Source organism: Trachurus trachurus, assembly GCF_905171665.1.
Source record: "Trachurus trachurus genome assembly, chromosome: 13".
NCBI classification, from domain to species: Eukaryota; Metazoa; Chordata; class Actinopteri; order Carangiformes; family Carangidae; genus Trachurus; species Trachurus trachurus.
The window spans coordinates 4,490,079-4,517,221 of NC_139892.1; the positions used below are offsets into that span (position 1 = coordinate 4,490,079).

The 27,143-nt window shown below is 42.6% G+C and overlaps 2 protein-coding genes across 2 annotated transcripts; both read left to right on the forward strand.

The window, feature by feature from the left end:
• Positions 1-5,894: 5,894 nt before the first annotated feature.
• LOC310995851 (mRNA decay activator protein ZFP36L2-A) lies at positions 5,895-8,339 on the forward strand (the record flags this gene model as incomplete). Its single annotated transcript, XM_083985015.1, has 2 exons — positions 5,895-6,105; positions 7,056-8,339. Exons 1-2 carry the CDS (start codon positions 6,052-6,054, stop codon positions 8,337-8,339), a joined length of 1,338 nt encoding a protein of 445 aa, XP_083841141.1. The 5' UTR covers positions 5,895-6,051.
• Positions 8,340-18,995: 10,656 nt separating this feature from the next.
• Positions 18,996-26,157, forward strand: rps3 (ribosomal protein S3). The gene is made up of 7 exons (XM_083985036.1): positions 18,996-19,076; positions 20,415-20,545; positions 20,657-20,750; positions 22,175-22,269; positions 24,801-24,988; positions 25,080-25,283; positions 26,081-26,157. Exons 1-6 carry the CDS (start codon positions 19,047-19,049, stop codon positions 25,277-25,279), a joined length of 738 nt encoding a protein of 245 aa, XP_083841162.1. The 5' UTR covers positions 18,996-19,046; the 3' UTR covers positions 25,280-25,283; positions 26,081-26,157.
• The last annotated feature ends 986 nt before the right edge of the window (positions 26,158-27,143 follow it).

The window sequence follows — 27,143 nt, forward strand, 5'->3', positions numbered from 1 at the left end:
AAAACTAATCTCTTTACACCGAAAATAAGACTCATCACCTAAAAAATAACTTGTTTTTAGATCATTTTCACTTGTTTCAAACTAATTTTCACTTGCAATAAGTAGAAAAATGAAAGCAAGTTTTTTGCACTTGTAATAAGAAAGAAAAAATTGCTCCACTATCAGATTATTTTAAGTGAAAATATGCTTGAAAGGAGGAAAAAGTGTCTAAAAACAAGCTGCTTTTTAATGTGATGAGTCTTATTTTAAGTATAATGAGATTTGTTTTGACTAGAAATGACATTTTGACTAAAAATAAGACAAATATTCTTGTTAAGATATTTGATTTTTTTTTGTTTTTTTTGCAGTGTATATTGCATAGTAATTCATTCATTCATTTTCTATACCGATTATCTGGCACTAGGGTCACGGGTGAGCTGGAGCCTATCTCAGCTGACTTCGGGCGAGAGGCGGGGTACACCCTGGACAGGTCGCCAGTCTATCGCAGGGCCTATTGCATAGTAATAATCTATGTATTTATTTCTTTTATAAACACATTTTGGGGGAACTTTGAGACACAAAATGAATTTCCCTAAGGAAAGTCATTCCTATGTTTTACATACGTAGCTTCATGTAAGTGCTGTATTTATTCTCAGTCATGATCCATGCTCCATAAACCCATTTCTATCCAAACCTCACTTTGTTGAGGTGTAACCGTATTTTGTGTTTCTGTCGCCTCTACTGACAGACTCGCTTTCCTCCCATATTTCATATTTTCCTCTGTTGACAACACATTGCAAACTGTAAAACACACCAACCAACCACTCGGCCCCTCCCTGGTCTCCACCCGAACCCTTTCTAACTGACACAGACCAGTGACGTGACCCAGCCAAAGTTGAAGTGAACCACCGCCATGATAAGACCATTTTATTCATATTATTTATCATTTGCAGTGGTGCTAAAACGTATCCCTGATGTCAGTCACTGACTATCTAATCAAACATCAGAAATAATAATTAAATATTTTCCTCTATGACCTGATGAGGTGATTTATGAAGGTTAGGATCAGTGTGGAAACAGTTAAAAGTCTTGTTTAGATGCAGTGTGGCACAAGTAAGTTTAAGAAAATATTAAATTCTGTCGAGTTTAAAATTGTTTGGAATTTACATGAATAAGAAAATAAATGAAAGACAGATAACATACTCACAAAGCATAAACAATTCAAATGAACTGATATATTACTGACAAAACTATTGTACAATACACAGTGTCCAGTATCACACACTGCAAAAGCTCTTATTTCTAGTCTAAACAAATCTCATTATACTTAAAATAAGACTCATCACATTAAAAAGCAGCTTGTTTTTAGACACGTTTTACTTCTTTCGAGCATATTTTCACTTTTTAAAAAATCTGATAGCGGGGCAAGTTTTTCTTTTCTTATTACAAGCACAAAAAACTTGCTTTCACTGGCAGATTTTTCTACTTATTTCAAGTGAAAATGATCTAAAAACAAGTTAATTTTTAGGTGATGAGTCTTGTTTGAAGTGTAAAGAGATTAGTTTTGACTAGAAATGAGACATTTTGGCAAGAAATAAGACAAATATTCTTGGAAAGATTTAGAGTTTTTGCAATGCAGTAACACTGTCAACATTTGGTGAACTACAGAAAAGAACATCTTTTGTGATTAGTGGGGAGTAAATGTGGTCTGTTGTGGCTTATTAGTCTAACCACTATAATGTCACTTTACATACTGATCTTTGCAACCACAGAAAAACACAAGTAAAACCTCTGGCACACATACAAACAACACATCCCACAGACAGTTGTGCGGGTTATGTAAGAACAGATTCAGTTAGTGTTGCTCAGGAGGCGAGAGCACAACAACACAGAGAGACTGATGACAAGATAACACAATCTATCTGATCCATCATGAAAAATACCAGAAAATATCTGTTTGTTCTGTCTTTTATGAATTAGTTTGTTAGTGTAGGAAAGAAAGAAAGAAAGAAAGAAAGAAAGAAAGAAAGAAAGAAAGAAAGAAAGAAAGAAAGAAAGAAAGAAAGAAAGAGCAGTGGAGAAAAACCTAATGAAAGCCAGTCGGTTACTAAACCAACCGACCACGGGAAGGAAACCACACAGGATTACAGTTATTTAACGCTAGCAACACACACACACACACACACACACACACACACACACACACACACACACACACACACAGCGAGGCGTGATAAGACCCGCTGTGTGTTCTACAGTTTGTTTCACAGCCTCTTTACAGTCAAATGCCACTCACTCACTTGTGATGGGCAGTTTGACATGGAACCATTTAGCTTAGGCAGCATTAGCATTAGCATTAGCAGCTACTTACTTAGCCTACCACTTTCAAAGAAAGCTTATGAGGTCAACATCAACAAACTCAGACTAATGTTGACTCTAGCTTCATTTTCTATCCCTCCTTTCCTTCTACTGCACTTTTACAAACCAACCACTTCATCACTTAGTGTAACTGAGTCAGTGTAGCCTAGCTGTAGCGCCCGGTCTTCCCTGAAGGACAGTCTGCTCAGAGGACAAATTACAAGATTTTCTAAATACTACAATGACTGACACTCTTGGTAAGGCTGGTAACTAAAAAGCAGCTTATGGTAATGTTGGGTACATAGCAATATCAAAACATACAAATAGCTCCTTTAAAATGAATGATTGACTGCCACAAGCCCCTGGATATTTAAACAGGTTCAGTGCTGAGTTTAATGAGAGATTGTTTTAGAAAAGACTGTGGATGTTAAGTGACCTGAAGGCCAGAATAGACACACACACTCACACTTTAAAGGGATAGTAGCATTTTTTTAAAAGTGGGGTTGTATGATCTACAAATAGCCCCTAAGTAGCCTACTTTAATTGCAGTAGAAGACTCTCTGCACTCCTCCCGTTAGCAACGCCAGCCCATAGCCCTGCCCAGAGATTTACAACATACAGTGTTGTGAAGAGACCCAAAGAAACGGCCTATTTTCGCGGCCTAAAAGAGGTTTTACCTGAAACTTTCACTTTCACAAAAAAAAAATGCTACTATCCCTTTAACATTACATCTGACAGAGACACAAACACTAACACTTTATTGTCACTATCACTGACATTTGTAAAAACACAGGTTTGGGCTGAGCAACCACTGACCGACATGTCAGGACTTGTTCTCATCTCTTAAATGTGGGACCATGAATATTTACATAATCTGAGACTGAGTGATATTTAAAGGTAAAGGTTTTAGGTTGTAGGTAACAACTTCACTTAATTGTTCCAAAATGGCTCCAAAATCATAGGGATAATGATACTTTACACCGGTAGGCTACGAAGCTGAGTCTTTATTTGAACCAATGACATCATTTTTGCCCCCAGGGCATCTCTGACTCAGAGAAAGGCTGGAGATCTAAAACCGAACTCACAGAAGTGTGTGGGCTACACCCTCATCCAATGGCCAGTCTAACACATTCACCCTCCATGTAGCCGGGGGCATTTTGGACTTTCCATAGACATGAGTTTAAACTCTTGGGGGGAAATGGGTGTGAACAACCAACACAGACATAAACTGAGTCACGTCATAGTTGGGTTTGTGATTTCTTTTTGTCTCATATAGACAGAAAACCAGTCAGGTTTCAGACAACCGTCACATCTGAACTTAGGTTGAAAAAGGTTTGAGCTCCTTCAAGCCACAATAAATGAGAAGAAAAGTCAATAGTGATGAGATGTTGAGCAGAAGAGAATCTCACAGCACCAAGATGAGTCCAACAGCATATTTCTCTTATTTGCACTGCAAAAACTCAAAATCTTTCCAAGAATATTTGTCTTATTTCTTGTCAAAATGTCTCATTTCCAGTCAAAACTAATCTCTTTCCACTTAAAATAAGACTCATCACCTAAAAAAGTTTCTTGTTTTTAGATCATTTTCACTTGTTTCAAACAAATTTTCACGTGAAATAAGTAGAAAAATCTGCCAGTGAAAGCAAGTTTTTTTGTGCTGGTAATAAGAAAGAAAAACTTGCTCCACTGTCAGATTTTTCTACTTATTTCAAGTAAAAATAGGCTTGAATTAAGTAAAACGTGTCTTAAAACAAGCTACTTTATGTTTAACTATGTATGTATATCTATAAATGTACTTATTTTGGGTATAATGAGATTTGTTTTGACTAGAAATAAGACAAATATTCTTGGTAAGATTTTGAGTTTTTGCAGTGTTAAAGTATACTTTATACACGTGACCATTTGGCATCGTTTAATTAACGCCGATGCTTTGCCGCAAGACCGGAACAAAAAACACATAACCAGGGACCTTAGCAACTTACACTTCATACTAAAGCTTTAGTATACTTTTTACTTCTTTCTGCTACAAAGTACTAATACGTAGTATATCTTAAGATGTACTTTGTGGCAGAGAGATGTAAAAAAAAAAAAAAAAAGCGTACGTCTAAGTATAAGTGTAAGTCTAAGTATGAATGTACTTAGTTAGACTATTCTTTTCAGTATAAGCCAAGTATACTTTATACTTTATTTTATATACTTAAGAAAAGTATATAAAATATAGTTTATAAAAAGTACACTTCCAAGTATACTGCCTCAGTTTTAGTATACAATGAGTATACTTGTAGCAGGGCCGTTGTATAGGGGAGAAAGGTGATGATAATTATAGGGGCCCAGCACCCAGGGCCCACAAAAAACACAGTAGTCAAAATGTCTCAAATTTTAGTCAAAACTAATCTCTTCCCACTTAAAATAAGACTCATCACCTAAAAATTAACTTGTTTTTAGACAGTTTTCACTTGTTTCAAACTAATTTTCACTTGAAATAAGTAGAAAAATCTGCCAGTGAAAGCAAGATTTTTGTGTTTGTAATAAGAAAGAAAAATTTGACTCACTATCAGATTTTTCTACTTATTTCAAGTGGAAATATGCTTGAAAAAGTATAAAGTGTCTAAAAAAAAGCTACTTTTTTAATGTGATGAGTCTTATTTTTAGCTTTATTAGATTTGTTTTGACTAGAAATGACATTTTAACTAGAAATAAGACAAATATTCTTGGTAAGATTTTGAGTTTTTGCAGTGTAATACTCATATGTAATGCTGCATTAGCATCAAAACAAAGTAAATAAAAAAATGACAATACTTACGTAGTCTAAGAAAGAAGGGGAAAAGTCAGGGGGTATAGGGGCTCACTTTAGTATTCTTTCAGTGGGCCCAGAATTCCTAGCAACGGCCCTGACTTGTAGTACACTTTAATAAACTACTTTTTGCTAAGGCTGTGATGGTGTTTTCCTGCTGATGATGTTACTCAGTATAAAGTTAGGACTCCACATGACCAAACTTTATTTTGATGAATATACATTGGACAACAGTTCTCAGTTAAAGGAATATTGGAACTTGTCTCCCCAGTTTTTTTCAAGCACACATGTTGTAGGCTATATGATGACTGAACATGAAGCTAACTGCTGTGAGGTAGAAGTGCCATCTCGCCTGTTCACTCACACAGTGAGGGGACGGCCTGTTAAAAAAAAGAAGAATGCTTCTTTAAGGATTTGGTAATGAATGGGTTGAAAAGTAGCTTCATTCAGCTCCCTCCTCCTTTCTCTGTGCCCACCCTGCCCCCTAGCACACCGTTACAATGCAGGACCCCTCCCTTATTCCCCAAATACACACACACACACTCACACACACACACACACACACACACACAGGCGGGGGGTTGGTGGGTGGGTTTCCCCCAACTATTTAAACAGATTCCAGCAGATGGTCCAGAAATGTTCCTCCTGGAGTCACGCTGATCTTTCACCCAACGGAGCTGGCTACTTCTTGTCCTCTCTCCCAACTCCCGGAGCAGCTTCTCTTTCTCCGAGCACCTAAAACCAACCATCAGAGAGGTTTCTACAGGCCTCTGAACTTCTCCACTGCTGTCTCAGCGTCCCAAACACAACTCTTCACTCTCCTTGGACCCAGGACCTTTCTTTTTTCCCCTCTCCAGTCTTCTCTGTGCTGTGGGATCAGACGTCCAGCTCTGCACTCTGCACGGACGGGAGAGTGAACCATGCCCTCCGACTTCCTAACACCTTTTCTGGAACTGGATGAGGAGTTCTGCAAGGTGTGTTTTTAAATGTTTACAGATTTTCAAACATGCCTGTAGGATACTGAGAAGCTAGAGCATTCAGTGTTTCAGTTACAGCGTTCTTTGCAAATTCATTCAAGGAGATATTCATAATTGCAGTGAGATCGTCTTTGCTGTAGCTTTTGGTTTAAGGCTCAAACAATAAGTTAGCAGTGGAGTTTTTGTCAAGAGTGGAACTGTGGCACAGTTTCTGTTCTCATTGTCTTTTGTTAAGTACAAAAACTTTATGTACAAACAGCTGAAACCTCTTACCTCAGGAGCGAACTTGCAGTCTCCCATCGAGTGCAATCTATTTGGTTCCTTTCTCAACTTACACTTTATTTATTAGTGTGCGTGCATGTGTGTGCACAAGTGTCTGTGTGAAACTATACTGATGTAGCCTGTGTTTCTCCTCTTACGCACTTCAAATGAACACTGCAAAAACTCAAAATCTTACCAAGAATATTTGTCTTATTTCTAGTCAAAACAAATCTCATTCGACTTAAAATAAGACTCATCACATTAAAAAGTAGCTTGTTTTTAGATGCTTTTTACTTCTTTCAAGCATATTTTTACTTGAAATAAGTAGAAAAAAGTTATTCTTTCTTATTACAAGCACAAAAAAACTTGCTTTCACTGGCAGATTTCTTATTTCAAGTGGAAATTAGTTTGAAACAAGTGATAATTATCTAAAAAAAAGTACATTTTTAGGTGATGAGTCATTTTAAGTGGGAAGAGATTAGACTAGAAATTTGACATTTTGAAAAGAAATACGACAAATATTCTTGGAAAGATTTCAAGTTTTTGCAGTGAAAACATTGTTCAAACTTCCAAATCCATGTTTCTGCTCCTGTCCTGTTTTAAATGTAGAAATCTCCTCTTGATTGATCATGGGGTGCTTGATGAATGCAGTGAGCTCACATCTCCATTCTCCTTTTGTGTGACAGAATTTCCGTGGCCTGGAGACAACAGATGGCTCGTCTGCCTGCTCCCAGCAGCACCGTCAGCAGCAGCAGCAGCAGCAGCAGCAGCAGCAGCAGGCTCAGAGAGTCCTGGGCTTCCAGCGCCGCCATTCCCTCTGCCCCGTCACCCTCCCCAATTCCAAGTTCAACAGCAGCAGCAGCGGCAGCAGCAGCAGCAGCAGCTGTGAGGTGACAGAGTCGGCCTGCTGGGGGCTGAACGTGGCCTCCAACCAGCAGTGGAGCCGGGAGCTTCCCCGCTCCTCGCTCAGCCACATCCCCTTCCGCGTGGACCGCTCGGTCAGCATGATCGAGGGCAACAACGGCGGCAACAAAATGGCTAATGTGTCCCCATCTGTCCTGCTCCCTCCGCCGGGCCTGTGCCTCAGCAACACCTCACTGTCCTCCGCTACTTCCCCCTCCTCCTCCGCCTCCTCCAGAACCCCCACCCTTGCCCTTGCCCCTGCTCTTGCCCTTGCCCCCTCGCCTCACATCTCCACCAGATACAAGACGGAACTCTGCCGCACCTACGAGGAAAGCGGCACCTGCAAGTACGGCGCCAAGTGCCAGTTCGCCCACGGTATGGACGAGATGCGAGGCCTGAGCCGGCACCCCAAGTACAAGACCGAGCCCTGCCGCACCTTCCACACCATCGGCTTCTGCCCGTACGGCGCCCGCTGCCACTTCATCCACAACGCCGACGAGCTGGCCGGACCTCCACAGAAGCCGAGCGCGAGGCCTCCTCTGCTGCGCCACAGCCTCAGCTTCGCGGGCTTCTCCTCGCCACAGGCCTTCCAAACGGTGGAGTTGTCACAGCCGTCCTCCCTCCTCTTCGCCCGAGCCTCCTCCGTCTCCCCACCTCCGTCCTCCTCCACGGGGAGCCCGGAGCTCCTCTCCCCTCTCTTCCCCGAGCCCGGAGCGCTGAAGCACTGCCATTACCCCTTCTCCAGCAGCATCCCCGACCTGGCGGGCGACGACGGCGATTCGGCCCTGCGCTTCTACGCCGTGACCGATTCCATCAGCAGCACCAAGTGCCCCACTGCAAATTTCACCTCCAAAAAGCCGAACCTGCCTTACCAGCTCCCGCAGCAGCTGCCCGTCTCCCTGAGCGGCCTCCCCGGCCTGCAGCGCTGCTCCTCGGCCGACTCCCTCTCCGAGGAGGGCTACACCTCCTCCTGCTCCCTCAGCTCCTCGTCCAGCGGCACCGAGTCGCCCAGCTTCGAGGGCAGACGGCTGCCCATCTTCAGCCGCCTGTCTGTTTCAGACGAGTAGGGCAGGCAGTAGGTTTTACTATTGGGCTGAATTTGATCAGGAATAGACTAGAAGGTCTGTTTGTTTTAACTCTGTGTGACCAGGACAATGAATAAAAATACAAGTCACAAAGAGTTGGAACATGAGGTGTCCAGTTCCTCCTGAATGCAGCCGGGTAAACGTACCTAACTTTGTGCATATTGCATTTCTCATCCAAGCAGCTGTAGCGCTGCTCAGTGTTCGTCCAGTTTTAGCTGACTTTTTGTTCGTGGTTTGATTGTTATTTTTTCAAGCTTGTTTTTTTTATACCACTGTTACTGCTGTATACTGTTGTATACCCAATTTTAAAGGGTACTTCATGTAGCTCAGCATTTGTCCTGGTGCTGTGTTGGAGTTCTGTGTGAGAACTTCCTGTACCCTGATGTGAGAAGGATTTAAAGATAAGTGCTGTATGACTGCTGCGCCGTTTCCTCTGCCACAGATCTCATTCTACAAACAGTTGCAGCACTTGTGTGGTACTTAGGGCTCAGCAGCTGGATGGAGCCCATGAGTGCAAGGATTCCAAACTGAGGCTGTGACTGGCTGGTGAATGGGTCAGTTGTTTGGCTGGGGGGCCTCTTGATTGTAGTTGTCAGCTATTTGAACTTCCTGGCAGAGATTCAGCTCCACTGCCTTAGCTGTGACAAATAGCACACATGTAGACAACCCACTGACTCTCTAGTTACCAAAGTTGATCTTACGTAGTAGTTCCCCTAACCTGCTAGTACTGTTAGCCTAGCCTTTAGCCATGACAGCTAATATACAGTGTTGTTATTGTTGCCTAACACTTTTTTCAGACTTATTTATCACATTTTGTATGATTTACTGTTTCTGATTGTGTTTATGTATTTTTTTTTTTATTATTATGACGCCGGAGAAATTATGCTTTACTTATGCATTCATGTTGTCCATCTGCTTGGTTTACACCATTCAGTAGCTTTAAGAAGGCTCGATGAACTTTCTATATGTATGTACAGTGTATGTTGCCTTATTGGCTAATAGACCTGGCAGAACTCAAGACTCCCTGAGGTCTCAGACCAGGAAACAGCTGGACAGAGGTTTCTGTCCTCTGTCCTTCTGTCCTTCTGTCCTTTTCCATTTGTTAACTACAGCCATTCATATAGAAAGCAGAGCGGCGGTGAAGGAATGGCTTCACCGGCCTCAGCAGAGTGTTTAATGACCATCAGTTTTGGAGCAGCAGACCTACAACCAGTGTCAGCATTTCATCCCACGTGTGCGACTAATCTGAGTGTCCTTCAGGACTCCTGCAGTGCTGCATTGTGTTCTTTGTGTGCGAAGCTCCTACTTGTTTTTTAAAAAATCCTGTGTGCTCTATTCTTCTCCTGTGGTGTCAACGCACAAGGTGAAAAGGTGACCTTTGTTTGTGGTTGATTTTATCTATCAGGGTTGCCCGGGTGACGGTGCACGCTAAGCTAGCAGGGGAAATCAAACGAGTTCAAATGAAATCAGGCAAATGTTTGTTTTCGTGGTGAAATCAAGTCAACTTGGCCTGACGAGTCCAGAAGACGTGTGTTGTTGTCACAGCTCGTCGTTAGCTCGACTCAACGGCGAGACGTTTTTGTAACTTTTGTTAACTTAAAGTCTTATTTATTTTGTTTTTCAAAGCAAAACCTATATTGTGTTGTTTCAAATTGTGTTTTTTTTTTTTTTTTTTACATAATTTAAATGCATTTATTGTTACATTCCATGGGTTATGTTGATATCCTAGCTCTTTATCTTAATATATTTGTTCATCTTTATTTCAAAATAAAAGTTTTTGAGAAATAAGTTCCCTGGCCGTGGATCTCATTGCACTTTTGTATCAGTTATGTAGAGACACACATAAAGTCTGATGTTGTAACATTTCTGATTTTAACTTTTACTTTGGGTCAAAACCTGAATTCAACATGATGAAAGTAGAACTTAAATATAGATGTACAAAATCATGAACAGTGAATTGTTTAAGTCTGATACTGAACTTCTTAAATTTTAACTCCGTGTATATGAAGGAACTGAACTGTCACTCTTAAACTCCAACCCTAATAGCTCAGTGAGAGGAGCTGTTAAAGGCAACTGAATGTTCTGCAGAGCAAAATGTCTTTATATTTCATACTGACAAAAATATCTTGTATACAAGGGGACTGAAAAGCAACAGAGGTTTAGGTAAAGTTTTATTCCTGTCATTACTCATGGATTCTACACTCTTAGAAATAAAAGTGCTATGCAGAACCACATAAGGTTATTTGGCTTGTCCTCATAGGAGAACCCTTTTTGGCTCCTGCTAGAACCTTTTATAAAGGTTGGAATCTGGAACCTTTAGAGTTACCAAGAACCACCGAAAAGCCCTTTCTTCAGGATATGGTTTTTAAAGGGTTCTCTGGATCAAAATGGTTCTTACTGGAACCCTTCGTTTTTTTACCCTTTAACCCTTAGTTTTTTTTGTTTTTGTTTTTGTTTTTTCCATGTTATTTTGTGTTTTCTTACATTAAACTGTAATATAAGGTGGAGGCTTAAAAATAAGCCCATTGTGGCTTTTTGCCTCTCCCTGCACTGTCCTATTGTTACCTATCATGTTTTATGTTGTATTCTTTTAACTTTTTGCAAAAATAAAACATAAAAAAAAAATTAAATACAAAGAACCCTTGAAAAACCCTTTCTTCAAGAAAGGGGTTTTCAGAAGCAAATGCTTCCAGGTAGAACCTCAGAACCTGTAGAAGAACCCTTATTTCTAAGAGTGTAGTCTGGTTTAGATTGTTACTGCAATGACTGATGTAGATCTGCTTTGTTTTCCCAATTATGGCTACACTTCCACTTTTAATTAGGATGACAGAACTGAAGGAATAACACACAGAGTCACAGGGGACACATTTAGTGAAGTCTTCCCAGGATTTCTCAGGAGCCCTCCCAGAGTTTTCTCTTGAAATGCTACCACTCTGGTTGGGCCTTTACAATCATCTGTGTCGCACTGACACACAAAAAGAACAAAGATGAACTCTCCCTCTTGCTTGCGTCGAGGGAATCTCCCAGCCCTCCCCTCTCTCCCTGTGTGTTTATGTGTATGTTGTGTGAATTTTGTTGCAGCTCGTCTGAACAGACCAATTTAGAGTGAGTGACACTGAGGAGAATGTTTGGGCAACAGATGCTCAAACAAAGACTTCCCCGTACACAATGGCTCACAGAGATACTTGTGACTGATTTCCATCTATTCACACAAAGTGGAGCAGAAGTTGAGGTCCTCCCCCTCCCTCCATGTGTGTGTGTGTGTGTGTGTGTGTGTGTGTGTGTGTGTGTGTGTGTGTGTGTGTGTGTGTGTGTGTGTGTGTGTGTGTGTGTGTGTGTGTGTGTGTGTGTGTGTGTGTGTGTGTGTGTGTGTGTTGGCATTCAGCCTTGGGTGCAGGCTGAGGATTTCCCTCCAGTGAATGAATATCAGTGAAGCAGGAGACTCCCACAACCCCCAATGGCTATTTACCATTCAACACCCATGGTGCTCTGTGTGTGTGTGTGTGTGTGTGTGTGTGTGTGTGTGTGTGTGTGTGTGTGTGTGTGTGTGTGTGTGTGTGTGTGTGTGTGTGTGTGTGTGTGTGTGTGTGTGTGTGTGTGTGTGTGTATCTGTAAGACCTTAAAAAGCCAAGGGCCATCCCTGTGCAGCCCCTCGACCCCTCCCTCCCTCCCTCCCCTCCTCCTCCTCCTCCTCCTCCTCCTCCTCATCATGCAGGCCCTTTGTATTTTACTGCTTTCCCTTTTCAGTCTAACATCTGTATGCTAATGCAGCTCAATGGGAATGGACTGGAATCAGCCTGGGAGAGAGGGGGGAGGGGCTGCCTCCCTGTGTGTGTGTATGGGTGAATAAAGTGATTTGGGAGAATTCAACAGCAGGAAGGGGTCTGCGCAGGGCTAACAGAGAGGGGAGTGAAAAAGAAGAATTAATGGTTAACGCGTATCTCAGAGGGGAATGGACGGGGTTAGGGCAAAGTCTGGATAAATGGCTCTGCATGTGTCTCTCTGACACAAATGTCTTCAAATACTCTACCAATAAGACAGCAGAGTTGCTGAAGTTAAAGTTGGCCCTGCCTTACACTCAGCCAGTCGTTGGTCTAAGGTGTTAAAGGGATAGTTCAAAATTTTGGCAAATTGGCCCATTGCCATAGTCATAGGTTCGTTACCTTTAATTGTCGGTGCAAGCTATTTTTAGAACGGCGGAGCAGAGCCGTGAGCTGCTCAGAGCTACGCTACGGAGGCTCATGGGATTTCTTGGTTTCCCTCATCAAACTCATCAAATACACAATCCAACAACTCCACAACGCTCTCTAGCATAGCTCTGAGCAGCTACAGCTGTGTGTGTGTATGTTTCTATCATATCATTGTTACGTAAGCTGCCGGACGATCTGAATTTCCCTCCTAGGGATTAAGGCGAGACACTACAGGCAAAAACACAGTTTTTTCATGCACTGATCAATTTTGAGATTTTTTATTATTTATCTATTTTTCTTCCTGAGCATGTATTCTTTCTGAAAAGTCAAAAGAGATGGTAGAAAATCCACATTAAGGTGGTTATTTTACTGCATTTTGTCCTCTGTCGTCAGTAGATTTCTCCTAAATTCACCAAAAGTTATCAGCTACTGTGACATTGTGCTGTTGTTATCTGACCCAGCTCAGGTCAGGTATTATTGTAAAGCTCTCTCTCCTGAACAATGATGTAGGCTCCAAAAATTGTTGTATCTGCAACCAATCGTGAAAGTACGGTTTACATGAACAACCTATGTCATTTTACAGTCCAAGTCTTTAAAGGCTGTTTTCTCAAAATGAGTTTTTCCTCAGACTCTGAGCTAGAAATCTCAACTTCAGCAGCACTTACAGACACCAAACCTTCCAGTTTTATTCCTGTCTATATTCTGAAGGTTTTTACAGAGGGGGTTGCTGATACATCATTCACAGCCTCATTTATACAACATTTTATTCCTAAAAACATGGCGAAATCTGATTTTTTTTTAGGGCTGGTGACAGTATTTTCTCATTTACAGAGTGATAAAAAGAGAATATATGCAAATTAGCGCATATTAGATATTGCCGCATATTTCATGGTGATATCTGTTAATTTTTGTTCCCCTATTCACCTGTAGTGTCTCCCATTTGCATTTGCTAGCCACAGGCTTTACCCACAACATTTCTCAGTGCCAAAAGGGCGTAAGTGCACTTATGCCCTTTTGGCACCAAATGGTTTAGAAGAACTATGTAAGTCTGGTCTCTTCTCCTCTGTTTTGCTAACCCTCCTCCTGGCCATGTGCATTTGTTTACAACAAAGCTAGTGAGAAATCAACCAATAGAGAGCTGTAGATAACATTATATATCATATATGATGTTACCATGTGTATATTTGTGTAGTTTAATCTGTCATAAACACGTGTTTGCGTGGTGGTGCCGCCGAGACGAGAGCTGGAACACTGGGGCGGAGGCTCTGATCTTACAAGGTTGGTTTTCTAATAAGTGACATGCACATGGAAGGCAGAGAGCCTCCATCCTCCCTGGAACTAGTTAAGCCATTTATTAAACCATCACAATTACTCTAAAGCTGTTTAATTAAAGGGATAGTTCACCCAAAATTGAAATTTCACTAATTATCTACCCACCCTCATGTGGGGGGGCTGGGAGAAGTTTCAGGCCCCGTCCAGACGAATTCGTTTTTTTCGAATCCGGATAAATACTTTATCGGATTGGCCTCGCGTCCACACGGAGCCGGCGTTTTCAGGGGGTGAAAACGGTATTTTTTGAAAACGGGTCCCAGAGTGGGAAAATTTGAAAACGCCGCCCCAGTGTATCCGTGTGGACGGCCAATACGGATTTTTTCAGAAACGATGATGTCATGCCCCCCGCCGCTCTACCTGTAACCTGAGACACACACACACACACACACACACACACACACACACACACACACACACACACACACACACCGCTGCTGCAGCTGCTGCACACTGACAGTCTATGCACGTAACGTAACAATAACAACGGCCGACTGCCGTCGCGTCGCTCAGACGCTGCGGCTGAATCACGTCTGTTTAATCATCACTGATCATCATATTTACTCTGACACGACTCCCTGTCAACATTTAATCCCATGTTTGAGTTTGAATACAGCGGGGAACTTCTTCTTCTATTGAATTACAGCGGGGACCCCGTCTTCTTCAGCTGTTTTAAGTGTTTATGTGTGGCAGGCAGAGCTGCAGCGACACACACACTCCACACACACGCCTGCAGTATGTAGGTACTACAGCGTTTTGGGTCGTTTTCACTGGATCAGTGTGGACGCAGATATTTTTGAAAACGATGCCGTGTTTACGGAGATTTTTTTCAAAACGATTAAGAAAAAGATCGGATTCGGTGAAGCCGCGTTTTCGTGTGGATGGGGCCTCAGAGTCCTCCGTGGCTTCTTTGAGTTACAGGGGGTCTCGGCATAGCAGTGCATGTCCATATAACGGTTGCAAATGGATACCAACTGTCTTCGTAACAAAAAGACACACCAAAAAACATCCAAATACCTCCATGCTGCTAGTATGTAATGTCCGTCTTGTATTGAAGCCCCGAAACGCTAAATAAGTCTATATTTCAAGCTTGTTTGTAGCGGAAGCTCCTCTTCCTGGTCTTTTTGTTACGAAGACAGTTGGTATCCATTTGCAACCGTTATATGGACATGCACTGCTACGCCGAGACCCCCTGTAACTCAGAGAAGCCACCGAGGACTCTGAAACTTTTCCCAGCCCTTAGTCCACATGAGGGGGAGTAGATAGAGTGAAATTTCAATTTTGGGTGAACTATCCCTTTAAGAAATAATTTTCGTCACAGTAATTTCTTCACTGGGGATCACACACAGTGTTCCTCTACACTGTGGCCTGCTCTCATTAACTGAAGCTGAGTCAGTGGCTCTGAATGCACCTCCATCTGCTCTGACACTTTTAATCCCAATCCTGAATTCTCCTCCTGCTGCTGTTGCACAACCAACTAGTCATTTTTGCATAGTGTAAGGATTTGTCTGTATCTCATAGAATATTCCTTTACATTTATATTCTCTTCATATAAATGTTGTATCTATATTCAAGCCTTCTGACCTGCAGGATTTACGTGTTTGTTTTTCTTCAAAGCAAGTTGACTGTATGTTCAAATCTGAGGCTGACACAAAACCCAGATTCTAGAAGACAACGTTTCAATCTTGTGTGTGAACTGTGCTTATAAACCTACATATTGTGCTTTCTGTCTATTGAGCATCAGTCACACACACACATTCACTCAACAATCTTGCCCAAGGAAGGATACTCCAACACGTGGACTGGTGTAGTGGGGGGTCAGACTAGTTGACAACCCACTCTGCCCACTGAGCCACAGCAGAACTGGTAAACAGAAGGGCTGAGGAGAGGTGATGCCATCTAGTGGGAGCTACAAGGAATTACACATGTTTCTTCTCCTCTTCTCTTGTGTGTGTGTGTGTGTGTGTGTGTGTGTGTGTGTGTGGGGGGGGGGGGGGTTCATTTACTCCGTCCGAACTAAATTGACCCAATCTGTTCACTTCCTCCATCCTTCCTTCCTTCCTTCCTTCTTTCCTTTCATCCTTCCTGCCTTCCTTCCTTCCTTCCTTCCTTCCTTCCTTCCTTCCTTCCTTCCTTCCTTCCTTCCTTCCTTCCCTTCGTCCTTACTTCTCCTTCCTTCCTCTTTTGATCCAGTTGACCTGGTCTGTTCCCTCACTCTATCCTTCTTTCCTTCCCTTTTCCCTTCCATCTTTCCACAATCCTTTTTGCCTCCCTCCCTTCCTTCCCCTTCGTCCTCACTTCTTCCTTCTTTTTTGACCCAATCTGTTCCCTCCCTCCATCTATCTTTCCAATTCCCTTTTCCCTTCCTTCTTTCCTCCCATCATTCCCCTTGTCCTTCCTTCCTTCCTTCCTTCTTTCCCTTCATCCTTCCTGCCTTCCTTCCTTCTTTCTTTCCCTTCATCCTTCCTTCCTTCCTTCTTTCTCTCTGACTGAATAAAAGAAACAGGTTTGTGAATAGCACAGGCATGTAGAGAGTTCAATTTAAAACTGTCCAACATTTTTTTTTAAAAAGGACAGGGCTGTGGCTTACCAAGGTGGTGAGGAGCTAACAAAAAGTGGAAAGTGATTAAAAAAAACAAAAAAACACCACTAAACACCTGTGACACTGCAAACCAAATGACTCTTGAAGACTCCACCAGAAGGGATTGGACCAGCAGCCCAGAGGACACGGTTCAAAACAAGTCATTAAAGGGATAGTTCACCCAAAATTCAAATTTCACTCATTATCTACTCACCCTCATGTCGACTAAGAGCTGTGAGAATTTTCAGAGTCCTTCGTGCCTTCCAATGGATACCAACTTTCTTCGTCCAAAAAGACACACCAAAAAACATCCAAATACCTCCATACTGCTCGTCTGTAATGTCCCTCTTGTATTGAAGCCCCGACATGAGAAATACAGACGAGCAGCATGGAGGTATTTGGATGTTTTTTGGTGTGTCTTTTTGGACGAAGAAAGTTGGTATCCAGTGACATCCATTATATGGACAAATACTGCTGCGCGGACCCCCCCGTAACTCAGAGAAGGAGGACTATGAAAATTCTCACAGCTCTTAGTCGACATGAGGGTGAGTAGATAATGAGTGAAATTTGAATTTTGAGTGAACTATCCCTTTAAAGCAGAAGTAAGCGGAATATTTATGTTAATATAAGTAATAAATAGTTCTATCTTCCGACAGCAATCACTTATACAGAGTGTTTGGTCTGAAACACGGGTCTGTCAGTCACTCTGCTCTGCTGTAAGCCGAGGAGAAAACTTTCCTTGTATCCTACAACCTTTATCCAATGAGGAGAGAGAACGGCATAAAGGGGCGGTCCTCTCTGTGTGTGCAGCCAAGGGATGCGCGTGAATGTGGTGACGTAGGGACGAGGGCGGGGACTGCTAACTCCATCAACTGACAAGAAGTTAGCCAAAACGACCGGATCGCTTACTTCCAAACACATGTGAGCGGATGTGGAGTCCATCCACTTGCTTAGATATCAGCTGTAAATGGTACAGAGGGGGATCGGGGTCATGCATGAAGAATTGTAAATCAATCTGGGGTTTCTGGGTTTTATTCTATTGGGCTTGTAGCAAAGCAAGGTAATAAACACTGTCCAGAATTATAGGTGTGGTCCGGAAGTTCAAATGTTTGATGTTATTTCTATAGTCTCTCCTGCCCATTGGAGGAGGATTCATGCCTAATGCTGGTCCCATCCCCATCCCCATCCCATCACAACACATCACATACACACACATGGTGGATGAAACCAAAGTGAGCTGAGATCCACATGATGAAGAGAATGTTTTGTGTGGTGTATGATATGTATAATGTATAATATATGTATATATGTATAATAAAGACACAAATGATCACAATTGTTTCTGCTATATTGTTAGGCATCCTGTGTTTGTCTACATTCCTGACTTACATGAAGATCAGATTACATTTTATGACTAGGAAGAAACTAGACAAATGTTCATGCTTGATGTTACCAAGTTGTTTTCAGCCTCTGTGCTGTGCATGCAGTAATACAACATTATACCATAACTAAAAACAATAGTAGACAAAGTGTCGTGAATTGATTGCTCAATGAGTTGGGGATATTTGGAGGTTGATATCTTGTCTGGTAAGATAAGTTCTTCATTATGATCACTTCATAACAGAAGAACACAAGTGATTTTACATGGAATTGTTATTAGTAAGTGGTGGTAATAAAAAAATAAAGTTTATTATTATTATTATTATAAATTGACATGAGAAATAAGAAATTTTCTCCGTGAATCCACTCACCCATGTAACTCCCGGTGTTATTGTAGTGTGGCAGCCACGCCACATGACCACTAGAGGGCACTAAACGTCAACCTCATGGATCTATTATACATCCATGGCATGCTACAACCATGACATCCGGCAAAACCTTCAAAGTAAAACAATCAAAAGGGACACAAGTTTTTTGGTTTTATGTGTGTTTGTAGGCTGTATAGCCTAGGAGTAACTAGCCACATTTCACTAGACCCTTAGATCACTTGGTAAAAAGCCTATTCACATTACAATAAGGTTTTTAATCAACTTTTTAGGAGAAAAATCACACACACCATGTTATTTAAGATACTCAGGATTCAGTAGGCAAAATCATTGTTATTCTTTAATTTTCGTCATCTGGTCTTTGTCAAATACTAATTTAATTTAACAGTGTGAACAACAGACTACTGCGAGTAATGTAGCGTTATTATTCATCATGATGCATGCATAGGCACTGGCAGCATTTTAAAAAGTTGAGTGGACTGTATTTTTAACCCCTATCTTGTAATTGCCCCTATTCAAATAAAATATGTATTAGCCTATTTTTATTAATGTAGCCTATAATTAACTGTTTAGTTTTGTACAAATGTGACAGCATGGTATTTTAATATGAACGTATGAAAAATGTAAAGTAATAATGTAGGAGTATCTGAGTAAATCTGATTTGTAACGTCAATACCTTTTTAGCACGCCACTATTTTTCTGGGGGACAAAACTACATTTCCTAGCGGCGAACTGAAAACACGTCACCGGAAGTGGTACATTTTGGTATAAATACATTTCCGCGTCTGTTGACGGTCCTTTCCTGTCGACGGCCTTTTGGAAGATGGCGGTGCAAATCTCCAAGAAGAGGAAGGTTAGCACCGTTTTATCTGCCATTTACGCTCAGCGACACCGAGTTTCTCTAGAAATGATGTCAGGTCGCTCGGAATAAAAGCGTGTGGTACTCATTCCCGTGTCGGTCGGGTCTGTGTGGCCCCGGTCGGCGGAGGATTAATCCAGATGCTGCCGGCGGCGCAGTGATATCCTCACCAGGCTGAGGCTGAGGCTAGCTAACATGGCTCTGCTCGCTGCGGCCGGGCATGTGTTCTGGTGCTAACCCGGACTCGCAGAAAGCAGGCCCGCGTTAAACTGTGAGCCGGGCGGTGTGCAGGAGCTAATGGACGTTTAATATAGTTAACTATGGCTGCTTCAGCTCCACTTCTCCTGTAGTCGGTTAGCCGGGAGCTAACATTATCTGTCGGTCTGAACGAACGGAAACTAGGATAGGGCGCCTAAACCCGGTAGAGAAAGAGTAGCTAATGTATTAGACCGACAGACTGTCATTAGAACATCCAAAAACCTCAAAACGGAACTATTACGTTATAAACATGTCTATAAACCGGCAGTAGAAGTCAATGCAGGCTAGTTAGCGTCCAGTAGCTGTCCCGGACCAGGTCCTGGATCAGACCATGTGGTGTTCAGGCTTTAGTAAAGTTAAATAACGGATATGATTCTGTATGTAGTGTTCAGTATAGTATGACAGTAACCGGTTGGACTTAGTCCTCTGTGAAACAAAACTGGAGTTTAATACCATAATATCATGAATTAGGACTAGCTAAGCTAACAAGGATGTTAATGGACACAGTGTGTGCTTCAGCTCTTGGTAACACTTGTTGTGATGTAATGTAATTTGTGAAATAGATTTTATCCATCACAAGCAGTGAAGTAATGGAAATTTAGTTTGTTTAAAATACATGTAAACAATGTTTTACCTGTCCACATATTGAGCATCTCTTATTTCCATTATAATAAATACAAACACCAGGACAAAAGCCAGACTTGTCAAATCTAGTGTGGCTTATGTGATTATAGAAGATGCTGTTAACCAGCGTCCGAGTCCTGGTCCTGGTCCCTTCAGTGATGATACGATGACGAGTCGGAGCAGGACTGGTCTGGTTCTGGTGGTTGACTGGTCCAGGCTCACGTTCTGTGGGTCTGCATCAGTTCCCCAGAGTCGGCCGTCCTTTTAGTGTGAAGACATCGAGGCATTTGTCTGAGAAGGGTTGAAGCTGCTGTGGTTGAAGCACAACAGTCTCAATAAGCTCAATAGTAGTTAAAACTCAGTTTAACAAAGATACAAGTTAGAAGTTAATGTTAGTCTTCCTGTTGTCCTCTTTGGAGCCGGTTGTCTCACTCTGTTGTCTGTCCCCAGTTCGTCTCAGACGGTATCTTCAAGGCCGAGCTCAACGAGTTTCTGACCCGTGAGCTTGCTGAAGATGGCTACTCCGGCGTGGAGGTGCGTGTGACTCCAACAAGGACTGAAATCATCATCCTGGCCACAAGGTGAGTGTCCACTCTCGGTAGAGACGTTTAGGTGGCCATGGCAACGATGCTGCGAGCTCCGTCCACCTGGAATGATATCGGTATAACCCATAATATGTCGGCTGTGTGCAGGACCCAGAACGTTCTGGGAGAGAAGGGTCGTCGCATCAGAGAGCTGACGGCTGTGGTCCAGAAGAGGTTTGGCTTCCCCGAGGGCAGCGTGGAGGTGAGAGCCAGGAGCCTGATGGGATGGATTTCTCAATGCCAGAAGGACGTGACGGTGTTTTTATATACAGCTCTGGAAAAAATTAAGAGACCACTCCCCAAAATGATCAGTTTCTGTGGTTTTACTATTTATAGGTATGTGTTTGAGTAAAATTCAATTTTTTTATTTTTTATTTTCATTCCATCAACTACCGACAACATTTCTCCCAAAATTGAAAAAAAAAAGTCATTTAGAGCTTTATTGGCTAATGATTAACTAGTCTAAAAAACAAAAATATCGTCTTACTCAAAGTCTTTTCAGACCTTGAATGATAATAATAATAATGCAAAGAAAACATGTTCATATTTATTCCTAAACAACACAGCAAGAATATTTGAACTCAGGAAGAGTTTATAAATGAGTTTTTGTGGGATAATGTTGATGTTTAATCCCAGCAGTGGTTTTTATATAAAACCAGATGTGGTTCAGGTGATGACCTCATCAGTGTCTCATTAAGTAGAATGAGTTGTGTTTAAAAAAGAAAATAAAAGAATGAGTGTCGTACATGTAGAGATTCTTTTAAGAAACATTTGTGAAAGTGGTCTCTTATTTTTTTCCAAAACAAATAAGAGACCACTTTCACAAAATGTTTCTTAAAAGCATCTCTACATGTACGACAGTCATTCTTTTCTTTTCCTGAGTTAAAATATTCTTGCTGTGCTCTTTAGGAATAAATATGAACATGTTTTCTTTGCATTATTATTATTATTATTCAAGGTCTGAAAAGACTTTGAGTAAAATGATATTTTGTTAGACTAGTTAATCATTAGCCAATAAAGCTCTAAATGAGAAATGTTGTCAGTAGTTGATAGAATTAAACAAAACAAGAAAATTGATTTTTACTCAAACACAAACCTATAAATAGTAAAACCAGAGAAACTGATCGTTTTGGGAGTGGTCTCTTAATTTTTTCCAGAGCTGTAATGTATAGTGTTGATTAGCATTTTGTTTATTAATCCTCAACTTAGAAATATGGTCAGGTGGATATTTGTATCGTTACACTATGAAGGCAGTAGTATGGAGTGGATAAAGAATATTACAGATGCACAGGCTCCTGAACCGTGATTGGCCTCCTTCAGTGATGATACGATGACGAGACAGAACGGGACTCGCTCTGTGTCTGCTGGCGACTGGTTCAGGTCCACGTTCTGTGGACCGGTTGCAGTCCCTCAGACCAGGGAGTCCTATCATGTGAAGACACAAGAGGCATTTGTCTGAGAAGGGTCAAGGCTTCAGGAGCTCAAACTGAGCCGGGATAGGATCATTCTGACGGAGCGTCTGCATTTCATCTACTGACTGTGTTGAAGAGGTGTTGTGTAGCTGAAGACTGGCAGCATCCATCATGTGTGACTGACTGTTGTCTCCTCCCTCTCTCTCTGTCTCAGCTGTATGCTGAGAAGGTTGCTACTCGTGGTCTGTGTGCCATCGCTCAGGCAGAGTCTCTGCGCTACAAGCTGCTGGGAGGTCTGGCTGTCCGCAGGTAAGAGGAGTCTGAGGAGAAGCACACGGTCCTGGTTCTGAAGCCACATGCTAACTGACTGGCAGCATGCAGATAGAAGTCTGGACTCCACTGACAACACTCAGTTTCTTCTATAGCTGTTTGATGAGCAATAGATTGTCAGGATTGAAGAGAACTGGAAATTTAGTTGGTTTAAAATAAATGTAAACAATGTTTTACCTGTCCACAGACGAGAATATCATTCTATTCATCAGCAGACAACAATACACAACATTTTATTTCCATTATAAAAAATACAAAAGCCAGACTTGTCAAATCTAGTGTGGTTTATGTGATTAGAAGATGCTGTTAACCAGCATCTGAGTCCTGGTCCTGGTCCTGGTCCCTTCAGTGATGATACGATGACGAGTCGGAGCAGGACTGGTCTGGTTCTGGTGGTCGACTGGTCCAGACTCACGTTCTGTGGGTCTGCATCAGTTCCCCAGAGTCGGCCGTCCTTTTAGTGTGAAGACATCGAGGCATTTGTCTGAGAAGGGTTGAAGTGGTGTGTTTTAGCTGCTGTGGTTGAAGCACAACAGTCCGATAATAAGCTCAGTAGTAGTTAAAGGGATAGTTCAACATTTTGGCAAATCGGCCCATTGCCATAATCGCTATAGCAGTTGGTTTGTTACCTTTAATTGTCGGTGCAAGCTATTTTTAGAACGGCGGAGCAGAGCCGTGAGCTGCTCAGAGCTACGCTATGAAGGCTCATGGGATTTCTTGGTTTCCCTCATCAAATACACAATCCAACAACTCCACAACGCTCTGGTGGACAAGTTGTGACCTGCACATTCACCACACTATGCAGTGTTTCCCCCAGAAAATGTGTTAGTTAAGGTGGTGTCTGTCCTGTTGGCGGGGGGTGGGGTGGGGTGGGGGGGGGGGGGTCGGTGCGCCGTATTAAGTTTCGCTTTCACCATGCGCGCTGCTGTTATGCATGTGTGCTTCTCTGTGGTGTGTAGAGCAGGGGTCTTCAACGTTTTCCAGGCCAAGGACCCCCAAACTGATGGAGAGATGGAGCGGGGACCCCCTACTTATATACAGTATATTGTATAAAATTGTGTTTTATATTTAACTGGTCCTGTAGTGCCATACAGGGCCGTTGTATAGGGGAGAAAGGTGATGATCATTATAGGGGCCCAGCGCCCAGTAGGGCCCACAAAAACCCCAGTAGTCTAATCTTTGTATGACTGAATTATTCTGCATAAGACCCTGACTGATACTCATAGTAATGCTGCATTAGCATCAAAACAAAGTAGGCTAAATAAGAAATGATAATAGATACGTAAAAGTGGAAAAGTCAGGGGGCAGGGTCCCACTTTAGTATACTTTCAGGGGGCCCAGGATTCCTAGCAACGGCCCTGGTGCCATATGCCAAAAGTACCATGTTATGAACTATAAATCACGCTTTTTTTTAGGAGTTTGGCTGGTCATGGGACTTTTCGCAGGGACTTACATAAAAAACATATGCCATGCCATCTATGATCACAACAGGTCACAACTACGCTCGTGGTAACTGAACGCTGCTACTGCACCAATGAAAGAATTACTAAACCATAAAAAGACAGAGAAAACAAAGCAGTGTTTCCCCTACTTAGTTTTTTTCTCTGGCTTTTTATGCATTTATTTTGAAAGGGCAGCTGGAGAGAGACGGGGACGCGGAGAGAAAGTGAGAGGGGGGATTGACACGCAGCGATGGGACTGTCGGAGGGTCGCTGCAGCGGCCGTGCTCTACCAAGACATATGACGCTCGCGACTCACCCCCAATCGTCAGCACCGCGGTCACCGGGGCTGATTCTGAGAACTTTTACACCGGGCGCGCCGTGTCATGTCTCGGTTCCACGGAGCGTTTCAGTGACGGCCTGACGCTGCTGCATTGTTGCTGCGCTATGAGCAGACGTGGCGGCGCGCGTTAATGTCACCGTCGTGTGTGTGTGCTGTGAATATCGCTACATTTTTATTTTTTTAAGACGTTAGTTTAGGCGGCAGCTCTTTGTTGTTAAGGCGGCCGCCTTAACAAGAAAGCGCTGCGGGAAACCCTGCTATGAGATAATAACACAATGTTACCAGACAGAGTTGTTTTAGAGGGAAATTCAGAGACTGCTTGATGAAAAACTGTCCCTGAAGGCAACGTGCATCAGTGGTTTTGCATGAATTTCCCTCTAAAACAACTCTGTCTGGTAACGTTGTGTTATATCTCATAGCGTGGTGAATGTGCAGCTCACAACTTGTCCACCAGAGCGTTGTGGAGTTGTTGGATTGTGTATTTGATGAGGGAAACCAAGAAATCCCACTAGCCTCCGTAGCGTAGCTCTGAGCAGCTCACGGCTCTGCTCCGCCGTTCTAAAAATAGCTTGCACCGACAATTAAAGGTAACAAACCTACTGCTATGACTATAGGGATTATGGCAATGGGCTAATTTGCCAAATGTTGAACTATTCCTTTAAAGCACTATAGATAATGCCGAGTTTAACAAAGCTACAAGTTAGAACTAAACATGAACTCTCTTTCAGGGCCTGCTATGGTGTTCTGAGGTTCATCATGGAGAGCGGCGCCAAGGGCTGCGAGGTGGTGGTGTCCGGTAAGCTGAGGGGTCAGAGGGCCAAGTCCATGAAGTTTGTGGACGGCCTGATGATCCACAGCGGAGACCCCGTCAACTACTACGTGGACACGGCGGTCCGCCACGTCCTGCTGAGGCAGGGTGAGTCCACCTCCGGTCCAGACAGACAGATGTGTTTTGACTTTGACACTTTGACGGTGTGGGTGCTAATGTGCTTGTGGGGCCCCTACAGGTGTGCTGGGCATCAAGGTGAAGATCATGCTGCCCTGGGACCCCAGCGGTAAGATCGGCCCCAAGAAGCCTCTGCCCGACCACGTTAGCATCGTGGAGCCCAAGGAGGAGAACCTGCCCACCACGCCCATTTCTGAGCAGAAGGGGGCCAAGCCAGAGGTGCCCGTCATGCCCCAGGGAGCACCTGTCCCCACCGCATAAGAGGGTAAGAAGACCACTCACCACAGATCAGCATTAAAGGGACATTATGTAACTTTTCCTTTTATCTATTCACAAAAATCGATAATTTCGTTCAAAAGTATGTTTTTCATTAATCAGTAATCCGGTAAACTCTGAATTTGCCATATTTACATTCATATACAAGCTGTGCTTCAGTCTGGTTCTATAGTTTTATATTCAGACACTGTTGCCGTGACAACCATCAACAGTCTTTAACAGAATATAAAACTCTAGAACCAGACTGTCCACCTACCAACTAGCATAGGTCAGGATGGTGACGTATCGGTCCTGATCTGATGATGTGGTGGGATGATCAGAAACCTTCACTGGCTTCTGATGCAGTCACCCCATTAGCTAACATGACCAGCGCCTGAGTCCTGGTCCTGGTCCCGGTCCCGGTCCCTTCAGTGATGATACGATGACGAGTCGGAGCAGGACTGGTCTGGTTCTGGTGGTTGACTGGTCCAGGCTCACGTTCTGTGGGTCTGCATCAGTTCCCCAGAGTCGGCCGTCCTTTTAGTGTGAAGACATCGAGGCATTTGTCTGAGAAGGGTTGATGGTGTGTTTGAAGTATCGGGGGAAAAGTCAGCCTCTGAGAATCTGTCAGGAAGTGTTGATGCTAGCAAACGCCTGCTTTCACAAAATGAACTTGAGTTTTTCCAAGCCAACAGTGGATGAGCTGTACAGCAGCCATCCCTTAACTTTAGAAACAGCATGTGTGTGTTTTTTCTCCCTAAAAAGTGTTGGAAACGCATGTTTAATTGTTGTTGTTTGTCGTTGCAGGTCTTCACCTCATGATCACATGGAGGACCCTGTGTTTTGTGTACAAAAAAAATAAAATCTGGAAAATACACTTTTAACATGTTGTGGTTACTTTGTTACACGTTGTATTGTGTTACATATTTGTTTGTCCATCACATCTGATGTGTGAATAAATTAGTGACAGAACAGAACAGGGGAGTCCAGGGGACAGGACAGGTTTGGAAAGTGGAAGCAACTGGGGGGGGGGGGGGGGGGGGGGGGGGGGGGGGGGGGGTGCTCTAAAAACCACATTAAGGTGGTTATTAGTGTGAATGCTGGAAGCATTCACACTATTGTTATTCGGTTCAGCCATTTTCTGCCTTTCTTCGTCATGTAACTAGTCCTTCATACTTTGTGCTATTTCAACAATTCAAATATCAAAATGTTCAGCCTTTTCGGGACAGGTGTGCTATGTCTTTTCTCTTTTCAACTATTCATACTTTTTGCAATATTCAACTATTTCTGTTTTTTTTCCCCCATAGAGAATGCATTGGAACAGTCTTGAAACTCTTCAAATCTTCTTACGTCTTTCAGCCTTTAAAGCGTCCACATACTTTCAGCTAGAGACTTCATTCAAATTCTGAGCTGTAGACAAACTTCTAATGTATTCATCCTGTATTTACAACTTTTTCATAGCTTGTACCGTTTTTGAGATAAATCCTTTAAAAGCACATGAGGATTTCTGACAAATTTCACACTTTTCAATGAGTGTGTATGGGGTCGGGTCAGAGTGAGTGACATCATTGTTAGAGTGAGAGGGATCGAAAAAACATTCAGGATTTTTTCTGGATAAATTGCCAGCACGGCCACAAATTAAACTCTAGACACATGATTTCCTCACCGGTTTGTAGCCACACTTGTCGTGTCTCATTTGATGTGCTCAAAACAGCAGACAGACTTACAGAATTGTCTCAGTGAGCCTAATTGTCCAGCTAGACCCGCTCCAGTGGCTCATCCACTTCAATATAAAAGTAGGAGCTGATTTTTTTAGAAATACAGAAATGCCCCCCTTTTCTACCTTGCGACGGCAAGAAAAGTATTTGTC